Here is a 25,418-nt window from a genome sequence, read left to right on the forward strand (position 1 = left end):
AACATGGTCATTCTATAGCTAACTACTACTACTGTACATCAAAAGACTGAGAAAATTACCTCTTTAATACTGCTTAATTGAGATGGGCTTAGGCTAAAGAACCCCCTTTTCACCCTTTAATCATCTAAGTCTCAGTTTTTTTCCCCCTAAGCTTTGTTTACAAGTCTTCACTAATCTGATCATTTTATTCAAAGTTGTTCTTAGTCCCATATCAATAGTCAATGTCTTTCTCAGTCAGGAAACATTTAAAAAGAAAAAATGATGTGACTGACAACAGGAATATTTTCCCTTAAGATAACTTACAGAAACCATTCATGGAGAAATAATGAACACAACATTTTCAACAACTGGTAGAAAATCACTAAAGTAGTCAGTCTTGAAAGCTCGAATTCAATTGAGGTTTGTAATAGCAATGGTTGCCATTTTAGGAAATGATAATTTACTAATTGCATGCCATTTGGGAAGTAGAAACTTCTGCCAAATTTTTGCTAATTAGATACTTGAACAGAAAGTACACAAAGAGGGCAATATGTCTTTCCTTGAAAGGAGGGAATTTAGGCAAATACTTTCATGTCTTTGTTTCTTGTAATGTCTTTCCAATGTCTTCATTTTTAATGGAGTTTCTTTCTATGCATCCGAGTTAACTTCAATGTCTGACTTAACATTGGATTCCGATCAAACTGGAAAAATGAAACTCCAGGTGAAACATGAGGTTAGAAGGATGTTAAAGCTCAGTATATCTGGCTATGCAACAAAGATCATTATGGTAACATTCCTGAATTTGTGTTCAACAGGAAGCTACTTGGGATGAGATTCATGCATTTCCACACTTCATAGCTTGGGAAGAATCTCACCGTCAGCAAAATCATGAAAAAAGATTGAATTTAGAATGTGGGCAACAGAGGATAGATCCTATTTACTGGAGTTCACCCAGTTCCTTTCCCTGATGAACTTCATGGCAGACCTACAGTGCTGACTGGTACATTATCAAGATGAATGTTGCCAGAGACCTTGTAGATTTTAGCTGTCCAAGGAAGCAGTTAATCTTAGCAGTGTTGGCAAGCATTCCTTGTGATATATCACATGGTTCTAGGGCAAGTAAAGATGTTGGGAGATTCTATCTCTCATCCAGCTACAGATCGATTACCTCTAATTTATAGACTCATGAAAGAAACGATTGAAAACAATGCCCTCATTTGATAGATCAGCAAAATATTACCAAATAGCAGTATTTTCGCTCATTCACCTGATTAATATATAAAGATATGAAATTATAAATGCACTTCTCAAATATTTTCAGTGGTTTCCTATTGCCTATAGAATAAAATATAAATTATTCATATAAGTCATAAATAAGATAAAAATTCCATAGCCTTACATTTAAGGCTGACCAATGTCTGCTTCTACTGTCTTCTTCCAACATACCATTCTAGGCTTATTTCCTATTACCCATCCCCAATACAATCAACCAAAAACATTTATTAAATTTCAACAATTGTGTTAGATAGTGAGGATTCAAAGACAGAAAAGAAACTTCCCCTGCCTTCAAGGAACTTACAGTCTAAAGAAGGGCTAACATCTCTCTCTCTCTCTCTCTCTCTCTCTCTCTCTCTCTCTCTCTCTGTGTGTGTGTATATACATATATATATATTTATATTTATATTAGATGTACCAATTCATATGTAAGTACCTATGCTTGTTATCTATTTCTATCTATCTCTATCTGTCTATCTATATGTACGTATATACATATATACATATTATATATATTATATATATATATATATATATATATATAATATATATATAATGTGTATATCCTTCAGTCATTCTATGCTTCAGACTTTACTTGGCCAAAATACTGGAGTGCTTTGCCATTTCCTTCTCTAACTTATTTAACAGATAAAAAACTGAAACAAAGAGGTTTAAGTGACTTGCTCAGGCTCTCACACACAGATACTAAGTGTTTGAGGCCAGATTTGAATTCAGGTCTTTCTAACTAGCTCCAGGTCCAGTTCTCTATTCATCTAGCTGAGATATATGTTAGTATGTAGGTGTGTATGCTTGTATGTCTACATTTGAACATGTTTTATCTGCATCCATATATAGCTAAGTATATGTACAAACTATTTTTAATATGGTTTTTGGGTGACACTATAAGTTTGGAGGACGAGCAAAGGCTTCATGTAGTAGTTAACTCCTTTTTTTTTAGGTTTTTGCAAGGCAAATGGGGTTAAGTGGCTTGCCCAAGGCCACACAGCTAGGTCATTATTAAGTGTCTGAGACCGGATTTGAACCCAGGTACTCCTGACTGCAAGGCTGGTGCTTTATCCAGTACGCCACCTAGCCGCCCCTAGTAGTTAACTCTTGAAGAGAGATTTGAAAGGACCCAGCATTTTTGGTTGGCCAGTTTTTTCCTGTGTCCTTCCGCATTTCTTAGCTTGCTCTCCAAGTCTGGATCTGCTTCCTTCACATCTTCATCTGGTTCACTGCCTACTGAACTGCATTCCATAGCATCTCTCCCATATGACCCTTGTCTCTTTTCCCATAGCCACCTGGGTCAGGTTCTCATCACCTCTTGTCCAAATTATAACCAGAGATTACTCATTGATCTCCCTTTCTTAAGTCTCTCTTCCCTTTCCAGTTCATCCTCCAGGTAAACTACTTCCCTTAAGGGAAGATCTGACTATGTCACTCTCCCATTCCATCTTCCCCTTTACTTCAAACTTTCCCCAAACTATCTCTCCTATCTCATTTTACATTATCTAACTTCTTGCAATCTGTAATCCAACCAAATTTTTCTGCATATCATACTCAATCTCCATCTTTGGACATTTACAATTTTTTTTCTGCAATGCCCTCCCTCCTCATATCTATCTTGCAGATATCCCCCCTTTTTCTTTAAGAAAAAAAAATTCAGAAAAAATTAAAAAAGAAAACTCAGTTATCATCTTCTATAGGAAGCATCTTCTGAACTTCTCAATAAAAATATCCTTGTGTTTAACTTCTTTGTGCTGATTTCTATTTATTCTCTATATTAATTCTGGATACCTCCCATGAAATTATGAGTTCTTTGAGAAAAAAAAATTGATTACATGGGACACTGTACAAGTATCCTCAGTGGTTAACAAGATGGCTGGCTCTTGGAAGGCATCTAATAAATGCTTGAGAATTGATTGATTGGTTGATATATGCAATACACTAGGGATCTCCATGTCTAAGTGATTTTTATGTATCTCCTTATTTTTCAGACATCATGTGGAAGATCATATTTAATATTTTGCATTAAGATAATTATTTTGAAGCTGTGGCAGGGGAAAAGCTAGAGAAGGGAATGACTGAAATTGGTGATGCCAATTATGACATCATTACAACATAGTAAATGTTCAATAATTCTTTGCTGGATTGGATTAGATTGGGTAAATAAAAGATTGGTATTGACATTCATGGAGCTTTGGACATTAGGAGAGGGGCAGGTTTAAGGAAAAAGAAAGTGACTTTCAGTTTGGATATGTTGAGTTTGAGATACCTACAGGATAGAGAATTGAAGACATGGGGAGGGAAAGAGAAAGATGAATAGAGAGGAAGGAATGTAGAGGGAGAGAGAATGAAAGAAGAGAATTAACACACTGCAATGTGAACTTCAAAAAAAGGCAAAGAACACAAAAGAGAAGCTTGTTTGTTTGGCTTGTGGTTAATTACTTTTCTTGGTCCCAAAGAAATACTAGGGTTGTCATGTAAGATCATTTTCCTTATTCTGTACATTTATGAGAATATTATGTGGATTATAAAGTTTATAATTTTCTCAATGGATGAATTCCTTTGAAGGGTTCACGGGAGGTTACAGACAGGTTTCCAGCAGACTGGAATAGCACATGGGCAGGAAAAGAATGAGATTGATCCCTATCTATATTGTTGGAAGAGGAACATACATTAATGAGATTACAGATTCTTTGAAGTCTCAAATGATTAATTTCATATTAAAATTAAGAAGAAAGAAGTATAATCAGGACAAAAGTTCAACTTTAACTCCTGGGCTAATGTTTGTTTTACTATCCCTACATGGTTCCCCACTTATATGTTGGTAGAGAAGCAGTGTGGAGAAGCAGAAAGTTCCTAATATTCAGAGTCAGACTAGGGTTCCTATCTAGGCTTTCCTTTGTTCTAGCTGCTTGACTTGGGCAAATCTTTCTTGGTCTCCATTGTTCCAAATGTAAAATGAGAAGGAGTTGTACAAGATGACCTCCAAGTTCTATACCCATGAACTGTGTAGAACAGCATTATGCTTATTTTTCTTAAAAATCATTATCCCCAATCTTATTGTTTGAATTGTAACTTTTGTTTGAATTGTCTTCTCCTCTTTCCCTGTATTTTATTGGCTCAAATCCTAGCTATCCATCAAAATCCATTTAAATTCGCTTTCTCTTTAGAAAGTCTCCTAGGAGCATTATTATCTTCAGTGATCTCTTCCCCCTGAATTCTCCCCAATCTCCCAACTTAAGAATGGAATGTGCAATATATATATATATATAATATATATATATATATATATATATTATATATATATATATATATATATGTTTACTGGAGAGACAATATAGTGTAATAGATAGAAAATGTAACATAACCTGGAAAATAGAACTTCTAGTCTTGTCTTTGATACATACAAGTGGTGTGATTCTGGACAAGTCTCTTAACCTCAGTTTCTTTCTCTGTAAAATTGTGATATGATGATAGTAGCACCAACTTCCTAGGTTGTTAATTAAACAATATGTGGAAAGTGGTTTGCAAACCTTAAAGTACTATATTAATATTAGTTATTTATTAAGAGCCTACTATTTGTCAAACAAGGGCAGTCAGGTGACACAGTGGATAGAGGAACAATTCTGGAGTCAAGAGGCCCTGTGTTCAAATTTGACCTTGAAACTTACTAGCTGTGTGACCCTGAGAAAGTCACTTAATCCTGTTTGCCTCATTTCCTCGTCTGTAAAGTGATTTGGAGAAGAAAAGAACAAACCATTCCGTATCTTTGCCAAGTAAATCCAAATGAGGTCAGAAAGAGTCAGACACAACTGAAAGGACTCAATAACCACAATTTGCTGACTACAATAGGTATTGAAAAAAATATAATATAGATCAGATTACTATATGAAAGTAGGTTCAACTAGATTGCCATGGGGAATATCTTTCTACCCTGGGATTTTTGAGATTCTATGATTTTGAGGAAATGGAAATTTGATTATAGTTATTTAAATAAAAGGTTTTCATATTTACTGCATTTATGTATTTTAAAAATTTGCTATGAATGATTGATTCTATTCAAAATATTCATTAGAAATATTAGAGTTGTTAAATATTTTAAAGGACCAAGAAAATTTTTTGCATCAGGTGACACACCTGGTCTTTCTAATGTTAAAAGTCTACATGAATTATTTTTTTAAGTGGAACCTTGGTCAAATTAAGTTAAATTCTATTTCTAACAATGAATTGATGATTTGTTTTTAGTGAAGATAGTGTCATATTAAAAAACTTAGATCATACTTTTAAGCTAAGTATTAGTAACAATACTAGAGAGACTTTACTTGTTGCATAATGTAATGAAGGACTATTGTCTTATGTGACAACTACTCTGAATTACAGGAATAAAATCTTTGAAGCAACCAGCCTGCAGAGGTCTTGATTAGTTAATTCACCTCTATTTTAGTAGTAGAAAACATCAAGGTTATTACTCTTCAAGGAATTTTCTCCATGTTCCACATCACAGTTAGACTGGGAGAAAGAAGAGTCATTCAAATGGATAGATAGATAGATAGATAGATAGATCAATACACACACACACACACATATGTGTATATATAGACTCATATATAAATGAGGGAAAATGCCATCCATGCCTTTGCTATATTGGTGACTCTCATTCCTTCCTCATTTATTAATGGATGAGATTTAACTTTATTCTTCTTTTCTGCCTAATAGAGAAATGGTCCTGGAAAACTGATGATTTAGTCAGTGATTGATGATTCAATTATCAAGGAAGCCTGATTTACTTGGAATTTCAAATTATGTACATCCACTTTCCAGATAATTAATTTCTGTGTAATCTATTGTTTTACAGTTAAAAAGTTATTAGAGAAATAAAATTTTTTAAAAAAAGTCTTCTAATTATAAATCCTTAGGACATTTACATTGAAAGTAATGAATTTTATAGGTATCCTTAAAATGTGACTGTGAGATAGTTTTGTCCATTAAATTAGATGGCAATTAAAAGCCTACAATTTTCTTCTTAGAAGTAGTAATAGAATTTCAGAAACAATACCATAATAGAATCTAATGACCTCAAAATTATTTTAGGTTGATTGTTTTGGTGATTAGGCTAGGCTAAAACCAATGTAAAATAAATGTATAGATAAATCGAATTGCTTTTTAGATTTTTTTAATGGCTTTGCAAATTTCTGAATACACTTGTCCTTTCTTACTTTATCAGTTGTAGAATTTCAACACTTTTAGGTTATATAATGTCATAAAGGTAAATCCACAAATCTAATTAAGCTATTCTCTAAATCTAAAATGGTTACTTTAAAGAATTCACTCATAAAATGTCAGAGATTGAATGATAAACACTTTCCGAAATATTCTACTATTATTTTTAAACATATATAAAACTACCTGTACCTTTGTGTGTGATGTATATATTTATTCCTATGTGTATAATGTATGTAAGTATACATATACGTGTGTCTATAAATATATAAATGAATCTGAATTGTTTTAATGCATCTAAAGTTTCTTTTTTAAGATTTATTCTTTTTTAAAAAATCTGTCAACAAAAAAAGTATTTTCTGAAATGAAGGCTAATAAATAACTACTCTTTCTCATGGTTGTCCCAGTGATAAATAGCTTTGTTCTTTTAACAACTGTAAGAAATCTGGTGAACATCAGGGTGGAGAAAGGCCAGGTCATCTCAAAATTTCTTGCATTTTTCAATGGCTTGTTTCCAAATGACAAGATTTATGCAAGGACTTGCTGTTCAATCTTATTTTCTTCAACTACATCTGGAATTTGAACTGAGAATAATGAAATTGATGCTTTTTGAGTTTTATGCATCTAAATATTCTTCAAATTATCTTTATAGGGATATTCAAAATGCATTTAGTTTTCAATTGATATATGAGGTACATATTTCTGAGAAATGAGAAGTCCTTGAACCATAATTCCTTTGAGTTTCTCAAAATGAGGCACCCCATATATCACATCAATCCAAAGCCTTGTCTGTTATCAGTATGTTTATACTCATATTTTTCTCTTCCTTACTATGTATTTGTTTTATTTTCCTCCAAAAACCAAAGGGAGAAAATTAGGTTAAAATTATTTGAATAATTCATTTATTTTTGAGCAGCAACTGGCTGTCTTTTACTTCTATATTGCTAAAGCCTGGTAAAACCTGTGGAACACAGTAGGCAGCTAATAAATGTTTGTGGATTGACATATTGTTAACCTAATAAAACTCGACATACTCCAGACATTCTGTTAAGTATGTTTATGTTTTTGTCGACCTGAAAATCTTCCAAAGTTGCCGTAAGATTCTTTCAACCTGGAAAAGGATAGCAAAGGAGGATTTCCAAAATCTCTTTCACTATATGTGTTGCCTGGTGCAGGACTGACTCCATAATTATCTGGTTTTTGAACAAATAAGGCTAAACTTACAAACAGAATCTTATATCCTTATGTCATCCATACAATCAAAAATATTCAAAAGCATCTACTATGGACCAGGAGCTATGCTAAGTACTTGGGAAATAAAAAGAAGCAAAAACATTCCTAATCTCAGTGAGAATACAATCTAATAATGCAGATCCCTATCCACCCAGAACTTCCAATTCTATTGGCACAGATCGTAACCCCCTCAAGTCCTTTCTGATAATTTTTATCCATGGCTTTAAAAAGGATTTTTCATAACAGAGCTAAAGTTCCAATGTGGTGCTCAAGCTACACTGTTCCATTCTAACAAACGATGATGAACATCTACCATGCTCTAGGTACAAAAGCGAGAGTTTAGGAGGAACATGGGTTGGAATACCAAAGATTCTACTATTAAAGGAGGGGGTTGGACTAGATAACCTAGTACTGAGTCCCAAAGAGGTTATATTTTTACAAGGGAAAACAGCCTACTTACAAATTTATAGATTTAATAATATAAATAATAAATATATCTGTCTAAAAGCCTACCATGATGCAGGGGTGCTAAGTACTGAAAAACAAACATGCAAGATATGTAAGAGATAACTCTTGAGTTGAGCCTTGAAGGGAGCTTTCTCAGCCTCAGTTTCCTAATCTGTAAAATGAATATAATAGCATCTCCCTTACAGGAGGATAGTAAGGATCAAATGAGATAACATCTGAAAAGCAACATGAAACATTAAAACCCTATAGAGGTTATCTAACCCAACCTCCTCCTGTTATGTAGTATTCCAACCCATGTTCCTCCTAAATTCTCTCTTTCTCCTTTCTTCAGGATTCCATATCATTTCCTGGACATTTCCAATCTATGCCATCTGTACTTTGGTCATCTTCCTTAATCTTTCCCTCTGGAACATGGATTTTAAGACAACTTTAACAAAGTCAGCTATTTTCATTTTTTCTAGACTAGAATTAGGCCTCTACAGCACTTCCTGGCCATATCCTCAGCTCTTAGTTCCTGGCTCTTAAGTGCTCAATGAATGTTTGTTAATTGGCTGAGTGTGGTTTTTTCCCATTAAGATATAAATTCATCAAAGGACAAAAAAAAATCTTTCTTAATCTTTTTTCTGTTCACAATACTAATACAATGTCAGGAACAGGCTAAATATTTAATAATTTTTTTTCATTTATTTATCCATTCATTTATTCTTTCTTTTGCATGGCAATGGGGTTAAGTGGCTTGCCCAAGGCCACACAGCTAGGTAATTATTAAGTGTTTGAGGCTGGATTTGAACTCAGGTACTCCTGACTCCAGGGCTGGTGCTCTATCCACTGTGCCACCTAGCCACCCCATCCATTCATTTATTAATCTATTTATCCATCCATCCATCATCCATCTATCCCTCCCTCTATCCATCCTTGCATCCTTCCATCCATCCATCTATCCATTCTTCCATCCCTCCATATACATAGACACATGTAGCTTTTACCAGGACAGCCCTGGAATCATAAGGATCCAAGTTTAATCTGGCCTCAGATACTTAACATTTATTGGTTATATGACCTTGGGGAAGTCACTTGATACTGAGCATCTGACACCTAGGGACCTTTTCAATTTTCCTAGTTCATATCTGGCCACTAGATCTAGAAGGTTATGGAAGAGAAAGTGAGGTTAGTGACTTAGCACAGCCTCCCCTTACTCAAATCCAATTCATGTGCATATCATGGTATCATCGCCCTGATTCCATATTCTTTTTCGAGATTGAAAGGCAAACATCATTATTACATTTTTACTAGAATAATTAATATTTTTTGAAACTATATGATCACATCACTCCCCTTCTCCAAAATTTTCATTTGTTCCAAATTCTTTCTATGGCATTCCGAGTCTCACTCAAAATCAAGAACCTCAGAACAACTAAGTGGTGCAGTGGATAGAAGCCCTGGAGTCAGGAAGACCTGAGTTCAAATCCAAACTTAACCACTTGAAACTTAATAGCTGTGTGACCCTGGGCAAGTCACTTAACCCGACTGTCTTTCTAAACAAAAATGGAACCTTCTTATCTTTCAAGGTCTTCAATTATTCTCTTATTTTCATTCTATAGGAGAGAAGGATAGTTATTACATCTATAATTCCATTGTTATAATAAAATTCCCAGTTAAGCAAAAACTTTCTGCTGTTGTAGGTTTCTAAGACTTAGACTCTTAGAGAGTTGTCTAGAAGCAGGAAAGTTTAGCTGAGTTTCCCAGGATTATAGAGAGGAGAGGTATGAACCTCATTATTTCTAGTTTCAAGGCTCCCTGCCTATTCCGTGCCCCGGGGTTGATCTGACAGTTTTAAATCCCAGAACTATGTGAAGGAATCCCAATTTGATCTCATTTCTCTTTACAGGACCTCTAAGATACCATCTGGAATACTTGAATTGAATTCAGTCCATAGCTATTAAGCACTTATGTTGGACTAAGCAATAGAGTAGTTCTGAAGTTTAGCCAGGATACAATGCCACTCTCACAGAGCTGAGCCATCAAAACACTTTAAAACAACTTTAATAAAAAAGAGGAAACATGTCATATCCTGTTAACACACTTTTAAAATGATTCACAGTGGGAAAAATTGTCATTTCTTATGTCTCTTGGACATCCCATTCATTTATTTATACAAACCGACAGTGTTCTTTGATGTATTTGCTCTAAAATCAATCTTGAGATATTATCATTCAATGTGAATTCCTGAAGATTAGACCTAGAAACCCTGGGACAATACATAATTATCCTTTCTAAGCATGATCCCAGTCTTCTTAGGTTTTTTTTTTTTGAGGAAGAGACAGGGTAGAATCCAGACCTAGGATTTCATCAGAATGGAAGCTCCCTCTATCCATGGAATTTTGAAATCGTCTATAATTTAATGTCTTTGCGAATTGATTTTGTCATTCAGGTTTTAAATATAGTTTCAAAACTTTCCTACAAATTTAAATTTTTGTTTTAAATTTTAGGGTTTTTTTTTTCCTTTCAGAGGGTAAGTTTTTCATTACTACTCCTGGGAACTTCTAAAATTTATTTCCTAATATTCAAACAAACCTTTGAGAGCTTCCTGAGGCATTGGAAATTTAGTGAATTACTCAACATCACAAGCCAAAATATTCTAGATAATGCAGATTTAGCCCAGGTCATCTTGACCCTAAAATCAGACCCTCTACTCACAACTCCATCCTGCCTTTCTCTAGAACCAAAATTACAGTAACATCTCTTTCTGTATTGTGGCAACAATTTGATACTTGGACTGTTCCCAACCATCTAAACCTTTAATATGTTCTGAAGTTTGAAAGAATTTTTTTTATTTATAAATTATATTTTAAAGTGAATATTTTGGTATTTTTCATGAGAAAAAATGGTGCAGGACTTCAACTAAAATAGTATTTCCTGGGGTGGCTAGGTGGTGCAGTGGATAGAGCACTGGCCCTGGAGTCAGGAGTATCTGAGGTCAAATCTGGCTTCAGACATTTAATAATTGCCCATCTGTGTGACCTTGGCAAGTCACTTAACCCCATTGCCTTGCAAACAAAAGCAACAAAAACAAAAAATAAAATAGTATTTCCTCCAAGCTAGAGGTTACAGAAGAGGCGCTATCCTGAATTTGTAGAGGGGATTTTCTCATTTGGAGGCATCTCTAAATCAATGAATTTACATGTCTAGTCTCTATTCCTGGAATTACTAAGAGAATAATGTCCATATATTATAATCATACTGACAGGGTAGCTCCTTTTGAAATTCATCCAGTGAAACTGGAAAATATTATGCTCTACAAAATGATGGATTTTTAATGAACTATATATTAGACTTGTGATGGTGGGCCATATCATAAATATATATGTGTGTGTGTGTATGTGTGTGTGTGTGTGTGTGTGTGTGTGTGTGTGTGTGTGTACATGCATTTAGATAGATCAGGAGATTTTTATGTTTACATTTATATTTATATATTTATCTTCTCCCCTTTGGAACAAATATTCTAATCTTGAATATTGAAAGTTTATTGCTCCAAATAACAATTTCAAAAAAATGGATTTCAATAAGCCATTATTTTTTTTCCCTGCAATACACTCTAGTATAATGGAAAGAGTACTGAATTTGCAAACACAGAATCTGAATGAAAATTCTAGATCTGTTCTTTAGTAATTGTGGCATTTAGGGCAATTCACTTAAAAGAGGTCTAAGTTTCTTCACTAGGAAAATGAAGACAAAATGATCTTTGAGTTTTTTTTTTCCCATTTCACTCAATAAGAAGCTAACTAACCTGTTCTACTCTTCCCTTTTCATAATTGTCTCCTTTTTCAAATCTCTTTTTTCCCATTTATGTCCATTTATTCTTGAGTTATTTTCTTTCAATTGTTTTTTTTTCTTTTTAAAAACATTGATCTATAAAATATGGCATACTATTACATTTTTTCTTCTTTTTCTATAGTTGTCTTTTCCTGATGTTATTTTTGGCTGGAGGAACAAGAGATGAATTGACTGCAATAATTCAAACCAATGACAAGGTTTCATTCCTTCTATGAGTCAGTTGATTTCAAAATTTGGTGAATCCCTAATGCATCTTTTAAACCCACCCAATAGATGCATTTAAATGTTGAACTGGAAAAGCATTTAAATATCAATATCTCTATTACTAAAAACAAATAATTCAAAGTTGGTAAAAATGAATTAATCATACCATTTTTATAGGGTTAGGGATTGGGACTGGATTAGGCATTGCATTAGAATTAGGCACTCCTGAGTTAAGAAAGTCCTTCCACTATTTCAGAGTATGGATTGTCTCTTCAACTTATGGTCAAATAAGAAAACACTAAAAAGTTAAATACAGGGTATTCTCTTCAACTTATGGTCAAAAAATAGAACACAAGAAATTATATGTCTTGCCTGGAGTCACATGGAAAATGTGTTTCAGAACAAAACTTGAACATTCGTCTTTCAGTCTCAAAGGATGGCATCCTTTTCATTATATCATATTTCCCCTCCACCATCTTTTTCCAAGAAGAAAATTATCTTATTTCTTCTATGCAAAGACTGGGGTGGGGTGGGGGAGGAGTATTATCTAAATGAGAATTGCAGTAAGTACCAACCCACTTGGGATAATAGAGTTACATCTGGAAGGAATTGTACACTATTAAATCTCTCTCTCTCTCTCTCTCTCTCTCTCTCTCTCTCTCTCTCTCTCTCTCTCTCTTTTTGCAGACACAGAGAATCAATCATCCCAATTTCTACTTCCTTTTTTCTATATAAGAGTCTGTGCAGTACAAGTAAGAAACAGAATGGTAAAACAGATGGAGACAGATAAATTTTGGGTTCAAGTCCCACCTCTAACATCAATTAACAAGCATTTATTAAATTCCTCCTAAGCCAAACACTATGTTAGTGATCACTGGGTAAATATCTTGCAACCATAATATTACAGATGATTGTCCAGTCTTCATTATTGAGGGGAGCATCCACTTCCCCAGGATGTTTCCCAAATGTTACAATGTCTCCCCTCCTTAATTCCAAAGGAAAAGAAAATTCAGAAGTCTTTTTTATTTCTTTTAAACAAACTTCCAGGCAACAGATGAAATGTGGGAAAATAACTCATCTTTATAAACACTGCCATGGCTTTCCCAAACCTTGAACTGAGTGCCATCCTGCAACAACATTTTTATTATGTGTTCCTGTGAATGACTTGGTGTTTTTTAATGATGTGGAATTGAAAGACCATTCCAGAATGCTTTTTATCAGGTTCTAAGTTTTGAAAATATTTGTCATGTAAACATTCAGACTTAGTTCAGGGCAATATTTTTTCCCCCTGAAGTTCACAAATGACTGACCAGAGCTCTCTTGGAGCCAGTGTGTGGGGTCATGGAAGTAATTCATGTCTTTATACTTTCACTTTGAGCCTTAGGAAAAAATAAATCTTTTATTAAAGGAAAATTGGAGAATTTTGTGGGAATATTGAACATTTCTTACCAGATGTCACCCTAAAATCATCAACATTCAGAAATGGTCGAGAAGATTCTATGTAAAAAGCAGCTTCAGTAGTAAACTCTAGAGTAAAAGGACATTAGTTGAAATCCTGGTTTTACTACTCATTCTTTCCGAACCTCAGTTTCTTTATTTGTAAAATGAAAGGCTTGTACTAGCAGATCTTTAAGATGCATTCCAGTTTTAAATATATGGTCCTGTGTCCTGGATCTGAGTCTTAGTTCAGCCACCAAAACCCATGTTACCTTGAGAAAGTCACTTAATATTTTTTCCTTCTTTTGTTAGACATATAGCCTCTTCTGTACTAGTGATATTGGTATTATAGATTAGTGACATTATTATGTATATCATTATAGAGTTAAATCTTTATGGCAACCTGGTATAATGAATTATATTCCATTAACCCTGCAGTTGGTTATCACAGCACCAATTCTCCTCACCCCTATAATCCCTATCACTGTTTCACTGTGAACTTTCTTTTTACCTACCATTTCCCTATTTCTTAAGAAACTGCTTCCCAAAACACCAAATACCACTTCTGTTAAGGTGTTAGATGTAATGTCTTTCCAGAGATTTCCTGATCAATAATTTAAAAGTCCGATGGCAATATTAATGGGCAATCATTATAGAGTTTTTCCCACTTTTGTTGTTGTTAATCAATCATTAAATTGTTCTATTCATTTGATTCTTAGTGCTCTCCCAAAAGCTAGAACCCAAGGGGAAGTATCTCTGCTCAGGAGAAAGATCTTGGACCCAATTAATTAGGGGCCCTCAGACTTCCTAATAAATTAATTAATCATGAAAAATATTCCTGTTGGCTTAACTTCTCTCAGTCTTAGTTTATTCATCTATAAAATAGAGGAGAATAATGGCAACTACCTCATAGGGTCACTGTGAAGATCAAATGAAATGCTAGTTGTAAAGTGATTTGTAAACCTTAAAACACTATGGAAACATTAGGTATTCGTAATTATGCACCTCAAATATAAGCTCATATTTTGATGCTTCAACTATTCAAATATAATTTTATGATGTATTTTTAACATTATATCAATGACTTTTTTCACTACTGATTTCCTGGGATTAAACAAATCCTGAATTTCTTGTTCTATTGAACTTATAGTTTGAGAAAAGATCATTGTTATAAGTATTTTTTTAAATTTTAATTTATAGTTACTGACTTAGATGTTCTCCATGCAGGTAACAAATATCCAAAGACCCTGTCCTTAAGGATTAAATGAAACTTAGAGGGTTTTAATTTTACAAATGAGGAAACAGAGACCCAAAAAGGGACTTGCTCTAGAGAGAACATAAGTTTAAAAAGACAAAGGAAGAATTCAAACCTAGGTTATTGGATCTGTAAGGATAGAACTTTTTTCCAACTTGCTTGGCAAAACTTAAAATGATATCTAATACCCAGCTATTATTATTGTTACATACTGAAAACTGAAATGAATTCTAGAGGCCATCTAACTCGTCGGTTTTGAAAATGAGAAAACTGAAAGCTAAATGAGCATCAGAATCAGGATTTGAACCAAATCCTGTCCAACGGATAGAACACTGGGTTTGGAATCAGAAGACTTAGCTGTTTGATCCTGGGCAAGTCACTGTTTGCCTCAATTTCCTCATCTGTCAAAGTTGGAGAAGAGAAAGGCAAACCAATTCAGTATTCATGGCAAGAAAGCCACAGATGGGGTCATGAAGAGTTGGCCATGACTCGAACAATTATGACTCCAGGGTTTATCCTCTTCTCTCTACTCCACATCTGCTTCTTCCCAGGTCATAATCCATTTGACTAATGCTAAATTGATATAAAGGGATGCTGAAAGCTAATAAACAACATAAAATAGAAGTATTTTGGATGAACTTACCCAAATCAGAACACTGAACAACTCGAAGATGGCATTGGCAGCGAAAGGGACAAATTGGCCCCAGTGGTATTTCTTCTTCTGCACGGGGGTCATAAAAGGGATCTACCCCAGAGGCTTCATCCTCAAGCATAAAGTCAAATAAGCCTGTTTGAAATGGTTTGGCCCAGAAAACTGGTACAAGAAGAAGGAAGATGATAGTAGATTTCATGATTTATTTCATTGACTTTTCAGGAGCAGAGAACCTAAAAACCAAATAAAAGGGTTAGAACAAGACAGAACAACATCATGACAAGATAGTTTCATCTGCAGTATTCTAACATAGATGCAAAATGTTTTAAGACAAACATCTGTTTTTGCAATTGCTAACAGAAAATTAAAAATTTTGTTCATGGATCATTCAAGGGATACTTGTTAAATATCTTTTATGAATCAGACATCATACTACAGACTTGTAACTATATATCTAATGAATTTAAATCCTATTTGCAAAAAGTTTACACTAAAAGAACAAGGAAATTATAGGAACGCTTCCATATCTTTCAATTGGATAAGGGAAACTAGAATGGAAATACAATTTGAAATTGCTTGTTTGAAGTTTAGGTGTGAAGTAAAATCTGATACCTTCCATACCTTTTGACCCAGAAATTCCACTGACACACAAAGGAGGCTGAAAGAAAGTCTTCATGTTCATCAGTATAAATAATAATGCTCTCCTGCTGGAGAAATGCAGTCCAGTTATGGGCATTAATCCTCATTCTTGTTCCCTGTGCAACTCTCTTACCTCACTAGCATTTATGTTGGCAGGTCTCAGACTTAAGGTTAATTATCCTGCTGGAAGATATTTTTCTTACCACTGTAATTGCTAAGCCCCTACTGGTATGTTTACTATTTATACAATACTAGTCACCATTGTACATTCACTCAAACATAAAATATACACTAAATAATAAGACAAAAGAAATAAGTAATAATAGAATTTCAAAGAAGGAAAAATAATAAAATTCATTCAAATGAATAATAGAAAATGAATAGTATTAAGGTCGTCCCATAAAACTAGGTCAAACTCCCTCATCAGCATATATATTACTCTACAGAAGCTTAGCAAAGAGGCACATAAATAGGGAACTATATTGATCTGGGCAACTCAAAACTTGGTCTATAGGCCACAACTTTTTTGGTTTCTTTAGCAACAATCTTCCCTGCTTAAAGCTACTTCTATAAAAGCTACTTCCTTTCTGATCCTAACCAATTTTTTTATAAAGCAAAGGCACTCCTCTTTTGTTCACAAGATAAGGAATCAGTAACAAACTCTTTTCCCTCTCTACCACCCTTAACAGGACAATAAGAACAAAGAAGTTATGCTTTTTGTCAGGGGACACACTCCTCAAATCATAATATAGAAGAAGATACTGCTCTATTCAATCAATTCCAATTTTCTTCTCACAGTAAACTTCAGCTCCTAAAATAAATGTGAACTTTCTCCCTCTTAAACTTCCCTCTGATAAGAGGTACCAAAAGTTATATCAACTTTAGAAAAATAAAATTGCACTTGTCAGTTGTTAATTGCATAATTCCTTTACAAAGGTTAAAACTAGTTAAATGACATTTAAAATGTACTCCTATTAGAAAAAAAAAACAATGCAACTTTCCACATATATTCATTTCTTCTTGAAATATAATTCATATTTAAATTGGATAGTAATGATGCCTTCCCATTCTTTAACTCTGAGGATTAGTAGATGTCTTATAACATTTACAACATTTGATCTGATCGCTTCAATAGCCTAGAAAATATTTTTCCTTTATTACTCTCTAAAAAGTCAACAAAAGGAACTTTTCCAATTTTCTCTTGACCCTTGTTTTAGTATTCAAAGTTCCTACTTAATTCTGATCTTTTTATTTTAAATGCTTAAAAGTCTTCTGCTGCACTAAGATTTATGACATTTTGGGTTTATTTCATTTTCCCTCTGTAAGATTATATTCAGTATTTTTTATATTTATATCTTTATATATTCTTTTATTTATAGTCTTTTTATATTTATATTCTTTATTTTGGTTGTGATCCAAAATCATCTGCTTTTTGGAACATTTAATTCCAAACTCTCCTTTCACTTTTGTAAAAGCTGCCAGATCTTGTGCAATTCTAATTGAAGTTCCTTGGCATTCCTGAGACTTTTCCTTTATTTCATGAGATTACAGGTAGATTTTTTTAAATCTTTATTTTGTCTACTTTTTCTAATTTATCTGGAGAGTTGGAGTGCTGTTTCTTATGTTTTTTAAGGAAGCCCATTAATTCTTTTTTGTTAATAAGTTTTTATTAATATTTTCTATCTTTTGCATCATCATAGTTTTCCCCAGTATCCATCCTTTTTTACCCTCCCAGAAGGAATATCCTATATTAAAAATAATAATAAGAATTATTATTATTATTATTAAGATGAAAAAAACTTAATCAACATGGCTTTTCAACTGTTCAAAAAGTGCAAAAATATGTTCTATGTTCAACATCTGTGGACATACCATCTCCTTGAAAGGGTGGGTTGGAAGTGTCTCCTTATTTATCTTCTTTTGAGTCACAATTGATCTTTTAAATTTTTCAATACAGTAATTTTCAAATCAAACCTTCTTAATATGTTTTTTATTTTGATCTCAAATATCTTATAGTTTCTTTCTATTTTGTAAATCTTTCATTTCTATTTTTTCCTTTTTTTGTCTTATAAAATCACATTTTATATATTCTATTTTTCAGAGAATCTATAATGTGTAAGAATAACAACATTTTTTTTCTAGGATACTTAGTCTCCCATTTCCTCCAGAATGTTCATTTCATCAAAAAAAATTTTTTTTGCATTATTTCTTCCTATTATTTTTCTTTGAACTTTTCTTGGCAGTTTTTATGATGTCACTCTCTTCTTCTAGGCTAAATTAGGAGCATTTCTGAACTTAATTATGCAGTAGTTTGTTCTAGTTTTGTGTTACAATCAGACTCCACCTGAGTGGGGCAGTTGGCTCTGCTTTATCTCAACTTAAATCATCTGATCACCACCTGATGGTTTTTCTCAAAGTCTGAATCTTGAAGAGTCAGACCATTCTATCTTCAGGAGTCTTTATAGCATCTCATAATGCAGTACCAGGGAGCTCACATCCAAAAGAACTGGGATCTCTTGATCTGGGTTCTGCCATCAACTAAGGTACACAACATTGGTTCCTGGTATCCTGATTATTCTAAAGTCCCTAAAGTGAGCATTCAACTACTCTGGTGTTTTCTTGGGATCTCTTCTATTCTGATTGCCCATGTTCTGTATGTGTCTCTCTGACTTATCTCTGCTCATCTTGAAAGACATTATCAGGGATGTTTTTGTTTCTCAGTAGCTACTGGGACTAGTCTACTGGATGACTCTTTTTCTTCTTTTTAATCTGGGGTAGAAGAAACCACATACTATTGTCTTTCATTGAATTCCCTGATCATTATTTGTTCTAGTGAGTTTTCTTTGGGGGGCTTATGTGTGGGGTCTAATCTGCCTGCTTCTAGTCCAGTTGCCGTCTTGACCAGAGTCTAATGCCTGAAATCAGAAATTGCTGATAGAGACTCAACTTAAAAGAAAGAAAGAAAGAAAGAAAGAAAGAAAGAAAGAAAGAAAGAAAGGAAGGAAGGAAGGAAGGAAGGAAGGAAGGAAGGAAGGAAAGAAGGAAGGAAGATCAAGAAATGCATCCTTCTGTGATCCTTATATGACCTTTCCATTATCTCCAAACAGTTTCAAAATTTTGTCTATTAAAAAGTTTAGGATTCCAAATCATGGAAATGAGTAAATTGGCCACAATGTCCTATGAACACTTCCATCTGTTTTGCCTTCAAACAGATTCTCTTAGACTATTCCTCTGAGAGGTAGTTCCCTATGTATTCTTCAGAATGTGTGTCTTACCTCCACATTTATCTGAGAGATTATGGATTTTTAACTGTTTTTAATGCATATATGGTCTTTTCTTGACATTTTCTGCATTTAAACTGCTCACATGTAAAAGTTACAATACCATAAAAAAGAAATGGAAATAAAATAGGTGACCACTAATTGAATAACGGAACAAGTTGTGGTACATGGAGATAATGGGATATTATTATGCAAAATGATAAGTATAAAAATTTAGAGAATCATAGGAAGATTTATATAAACTGATGCAAAGGATAGGAAAACAAATTCAGGGGAAAATACAAAATAGATAGCACAATAGAATTGAAACAATGACAAAATAATGATAAAAACTAAGGGCTTTTTATTATAATTACCAATATTGATCCCAAGGAGATCAGGAAAAAATGAACCTCCCTTCCATCTTTTCAAAGCTGGAACATTACATATACTATGAGATTCAGTTAATGTTACAGAAATACTTTGTTTTCCCTCTTTTATATAGATATTTCTCTCTAAGTAGGAGATGATGAATCACATATTCAGAAGTGAAGATGATAGACAAATTTAAAATATCATTAAGATATGAAAAAAGGTCTTTACTTAATGAGTCATGGGGGGGCAAATTCTAGTATTCAAACTATATAAATCATACCAAAGTCACAAAATGACAGAAAAGTGAAGTGTAAAGAAAATTGGAAAATGTAAATAGTACAACCCTCTCTTTTTTCTACACAAAAGCAAACTGATGCCAAGGGAGGCAAATTAGCTTACACAAAGTCATACAAATAGTAAAAATCAGTCATGATTTGAACGTATGGACTTTTATTTAAAATTGATCATTTTTTCCCCAAACTGACCATTCTTTCCCACTAAGGTCCAGAGAGTTTTGGTGACTAATAAAAAGCAAATTTAAGCATGTATTTATTAAATTGAAGTTGCAACTCATTCAAATCATATTTTGACTCAGTAGATAATGAATTCAATTTAAAAGTTACATGCTTAGTGACTGGTAATTGATTAGATTGTTTATTAGATTGATTAATCTACATGTATATATAAACATAGACATAGATTAGACAAATAGAAAATAGATAGATAAATAACAGAAAAATAAGTATATAGAGTTGGTGTGATAGAAATATGGTCTAGTAGAAGGATTGGTAGTTTTAGAGTCAAATGACCTGGGTTCAAAAACTTTATTCTGGGGCAGCTAGGTGGCACAGTGGATAACGAACTGGTCCTGGAGTCAGGAGTACCTGGGTTCAAATCTGGTCTCAGACACTTAATAATTACCTAGCTGTGTGGCCTTGGGTAAGCCACTTAACCCCATTTGCCTTGCAAAAAACAAACCTAAAAAAACCAAAAAAAACTTTATTCTGTCACTCATTACTCTTGTGACTTTGGAAAAATTGCATAAACTTTCTAGATATTAGTACTAAATGAAGTTGATGGGCTAGATAAATTATGAGAGAAACAGGGAGAAAGAGAGATAGATAGATAGATAGATAGATAGATAGATAGATAGATAGATAGATAGGTGATAGATAGATAGATACAGAGTGACAGAGACAGAGAGAGACAGAGAGACACAGACACAGACACAGAGACAGAGACAGAAAGATAGAGAAAGAAGAGGATAGATAAATATATCTATAGATTATATTATATTTTATCCACTTAATAAAAATCTGCAAAATGATTAAAGTTAAAAAAGTGGTGATGTACAAAAAAGTGGCAGATTTCAAATTACAGAATCTGATTTTTTATCCTGTATCTGCTACTTATGACCTTGGGCAAAGTTCTTGGTGGTTCATTTTCCTCAGCTATACAATCAACTAATTCTCTAAGACCCTTATGACTGCCCTTGCACCTGCTTCTTTTTTTCAATATCTAGGTTCTGAGGGAAGTATATTTCAACAATAAAAGTGACATTAGTGATTATTAGTGATATTTGTCCTATTTTTTAAAATAAATTGATATATTTGCTGGTTAATTAATTGAGTATACGCTGTTACACAACCAGGCACATTCTTTGCTAATCTTGAACCTGAACCATGTATTTGTTATATCTGTATTTGTTATACTGGTTTAGCTATTGTGAAAATGGAGAGCTACAATATAGAGGGTTTGTTGTTCCCCACAAGTAAGTAAGGCTAAGTTGACTGAATTGATTTAATTATTTACTAACAACCAACCAAATTATTTTTATAAATTAAATAATACTTAATTTTGAAACTTGAGCTTTTGGGTTAGGAACTGGAGCTTCCCCCCACTAGTCCCTCAGAACTAGTGTCATATATTGTAAAAACATCTGTTTGTCTCATCTGGCTCTTACTTTACATTCCAAAGATTTGCCTGAGGATTGAAAACTCTTATCTTTAGCTAAAGAGTTACTTTGGTTACTGGGTTGACCAGTGACTTTCTTCCTATGCTAAACCTATTGCTTTCTTAATATTGTTTGTCTTTCTGGAAATATTTACCTTAAAACTAATGGCACAAGTCTGCTAATTTCTTATACTTTGATTCTTTGTTTCTACTGATTATTGTATTATAATTCAATATACAAATAACTATCCATCACTGCTCTTTTTCAAGCCACAATTTTGGATGGTTAAGTAATATATTATTGATCAATTCCATATTGATATAAATCCTCTTTAAGGTCCATTTCTCTTCAGTTACAGTGTTGTCTTTAAAAACCTATTCTATTGTTTGGCAACTTTCTCCAAGACAAAATTATAGTGTTTTTTAGTCTGAGACACATTAGAACTCAGAACCCAGTTTTACCCCAAATTTGTTGGGTCTGAATATTTTAATCCTCCATAACTTTGGAAGAAAATTTAAACTAAGAACTTGCAATTTTAATAAACTGCATTAACAGCCCAGATAAATATCATCAAACCATATTTATTTTTTAAAATTATTATATTAATGTTATATATATTATATTATATTATATTATATTATATTATATTATATTATATTATATTATATTATATTATATTATATTATATTATATTATTATATTATATTATTATATTATATTATATTATATTATATTATATTATATTATATTATATTATATTATTAGGAATATAGTACATTATAAATATTATATATTGCATTTATTAATTTCAGGGACAAATATTCATAGATGTTTATCTTCCCCAAAAGCAATGCAGAACATTGGAAAGAATAAGAGATTTGTAGTTACATGATTTCATAGCAATGTTGGCTCCCGCTTCCTACCTCTGTTACCTTGGGCAAGTCATTGAATGTTTCCTGGCCTCCTTAAATTTGCACCTATATCAAATAAGGACATTGGAGTTGATGATCTCATAGTCCCTTCTCACTGTGGATCTTATGATCTTAGGTCTATGAAACCAGCAAAGGGAATTTTTTTTCCTATTCTGAAGTATTCTTATGACCATTTTCCCACGATTCAGCACTGGAAAAATCTCATTTGACTTTTAATCTCTATCATTTTGCAAAGAATCTTTGGGGTTTTTTGGCTGAACCTTCCATGGACTGATTATTTACTTACTCCAAATGCCTCCAATGATCCCTTCCAAATAGTGTATACCTGTGCCTTGTGCTAATTGAATTTAAAGAGTGCTCAATTGAGGATACAAGGTGGAGGTTGGAATGAATATCCTAGAAGTGCTAAAAACATCTTCATATTTCTTGCTAAAATCATTTTACCTTACTAGTGGCATTTGGATACCCATAGGTACAGCATCTTGGAACAAAGGCTCATTATATTGTATTATATATTCCCAGTCATTATTCAAAGCTACTTGGGGGTTCATAAGCTTTGTGGGTCTTAAGAATGTACAATTAAGAAGAAAAATAGAAAAAGAAAAAATCATGTCCTATGTGTTTATATTTCCTTCATATAGACTTAATATTATGAAATTAACAAAGGCAAATTGAGCCGCTGTATTTTTGAAGCATAAAAGGAGTTATGCCTATTTAAAAACCAGAAATTATTCTAAGAAACATTTTGAGATGCTTTCTTTAGTCTTCTCCCTCTTTCTAACCTGCCAATTAAATAGGTGATGTATATGAAAATTGAATATACTAGTAAAATTCTTCTTTTTCCACTGATTTCCAGGGACCAAATTAAATTAGTTTTATTTCATCAAAATAACTCCTGTTGTCCCAAGTTGCTACAGAAATTCTGTTCTATGTGCTTCGGTGAGAAGGAGGTCTCTGTGATGTCATTTATGCCTATGGTATCGATATCAAAGTGGGCTTGACCAAAGAACTTAATACTCAGAAGGAGATAAGTGAAACAATAAACACATGGAGAGAAGGGGGTTGGGGAAGAGGAATAAAAACCTCCAGTCTTGGATCAATTCACAAGATCAGAAATAAAGAAAAGCAATTAAAATCAAGGAAATCAAAACACTCATCCATAAGTAGCTTAGCTGTAGAAGTCTTTTTGCCATGATTTAGCTCAAAGTAGTAAGGGGAAGAAAAAACCACAGGCATCCACAGTCCTGGGATTTCACTGTACTGGGGGGTCATCATGTTACCATTTCTAAAAAAATGATGGGGAAAAATAAACCGCAAACTTTGATTTCATAGTGAATTTCTCTTATAAAATAGCCATGTTCTTATTTAAAATATAAATCATTATGGCATATCTTGTCTACAGAATCCTACTTCCAGCCATGCAAATTGGGGATATTAGAAGTCCAGAAGCTTGGTGTTCTGTGAAGTTTGCTATCATTCCTCAAAAAATCAACCTCCCTTACTGATGATCTGCCCTTTGTCTGCTAGGGTTTCATATCTTTGCATTAAATCTTTACAACTACATCCCCTCCCCTCCAACGTAACTTTATTAGGAGGTTTAAGAAGTGTTAAAAGTCTGCAAGAGAATTAAGCAAAAAACAGAAACAACAACCGAAAGAACCCTGAATGCAGAAATCAGAAATATTTCCCCTTTAAACATGAGTGAAAGAATCAAAACATTTCATTACCAATATTCATGCAGAAAGGCAAATATTCATTGTAAGGAAAAAATTAAGTTATCTATGTTTAAAAACATCCACGAAACTTAGGGAAAAAATCATACAAATACTAAGACAAAGTATTCAAGCTCTCCCCCAAGATCTGTTCTCAAGCTAGGAAGAAAAAATAGCTTTAAAATACCTCCAAGTTTCCTACTTCTTCTACCCCCCCCCAGTTCTCCCCCCAGCTCATGCTTTTTGCTTCCAACCGACTGAAAGTTTATTAGTCTACAGGAGCAAGCGGTACAATTACTGAAAACCATACCTTTTCATCCAGGGCTTTGCCACAGGAGCCCTCAAAAGCTGAGATGTAATTACACTAAATATTCAGCCCAGTCAGGGAAAAAAAAAAAAAGTTTGCAGGTGTGGAGAGGAGGAGGAAGATGAGGAGGAGGGGGGCAGGTTACTGCTCAGTGACTGTCACTTGGTGAAAAACCTTCTTGCTTCTTACTATTCCATAGCCCAGTTAGAAGGAAAGGGAAAAAAAAAAGGTTTCCCTCAATGAACACAATCCAGGCTGACACCCACATTAGATCATATGGTAATGATATGTCTCCTGTATTGTAGCCAAAAACTTTATCGGGCTTTTTTCTTTTTTTTCATTTGCTTTATTTCTTTTTCATCTGTTTAGCATCTCAAACTGCTTGGGCTGAAAAGCTAGCAACTTGACTTGTGATTCATCTTACTTAGAAAATTCATTTCCTTTTTTTTCTAAGATTTTAGCTGCCTATTCCCCCCCCATCTTTTCCTTCTATCCTGGTTTATAAATAACATTTATCAGTCTGAAAAGAGGACTTTCTCCACCCTCCCTTATTCACAATAACTGGAAACCAAGCAAATAAATAGTCTAACATTCATCTTGGGGTTATCCTAAAAGTGTTCTGCTTCAAATCTGTGAGTAACCTTCAGTTAAAAAAAATTCAATCTTCTCCTGCCTT

At 33.5% G+C, this 25,418-nt stretch overlaps 1 protein-coding gene across 1 annotated transcript in view; it reads right to left on the reverse strand.

Annotated features, from left to right (window-relative positions):
• The window catches only part of DCN (decorin), a 48,899-nt gene extending 23,742 nt beyond the window's left edge, over positions 1–25,157 (reverse strand). The window contains exons 1-2 of the mRNA XM_074226568.1: positions 24,746–25,157; positions 15,555–15,796 (exon numbers count right to left, since the gene is read on the reverse strand). Of these exons, the coding sequence (XP_074082669.1) occupies positions 15,555–15,762 (208 nt within the window). The 5' untranslated portion in view covers positions 15,763–15,796; positions 24,746–25,157. The remainder of the gene's footprint in view (positions 1–15,554; positions 15,797–24,745) is intronic.
• Positions 25,158–25,418: the final 261 nt, after the last annotated feature.

The sequence above is a fragment of the Macrotis lagotis genome, chromosome 2 (genome assembly GCF_037893015.1).
Source record: "Macrotis lagotis isolate mMagLag1 chromosome 2, bilby.v1.9.chrom.fasta, whole genome shotgun sequence".
NCBI lineage: Eukaryota > Metazoa > Chordata > Mammalia > Peramelemorphia > Peramelidae > Macrotis > Macrotis lagotis.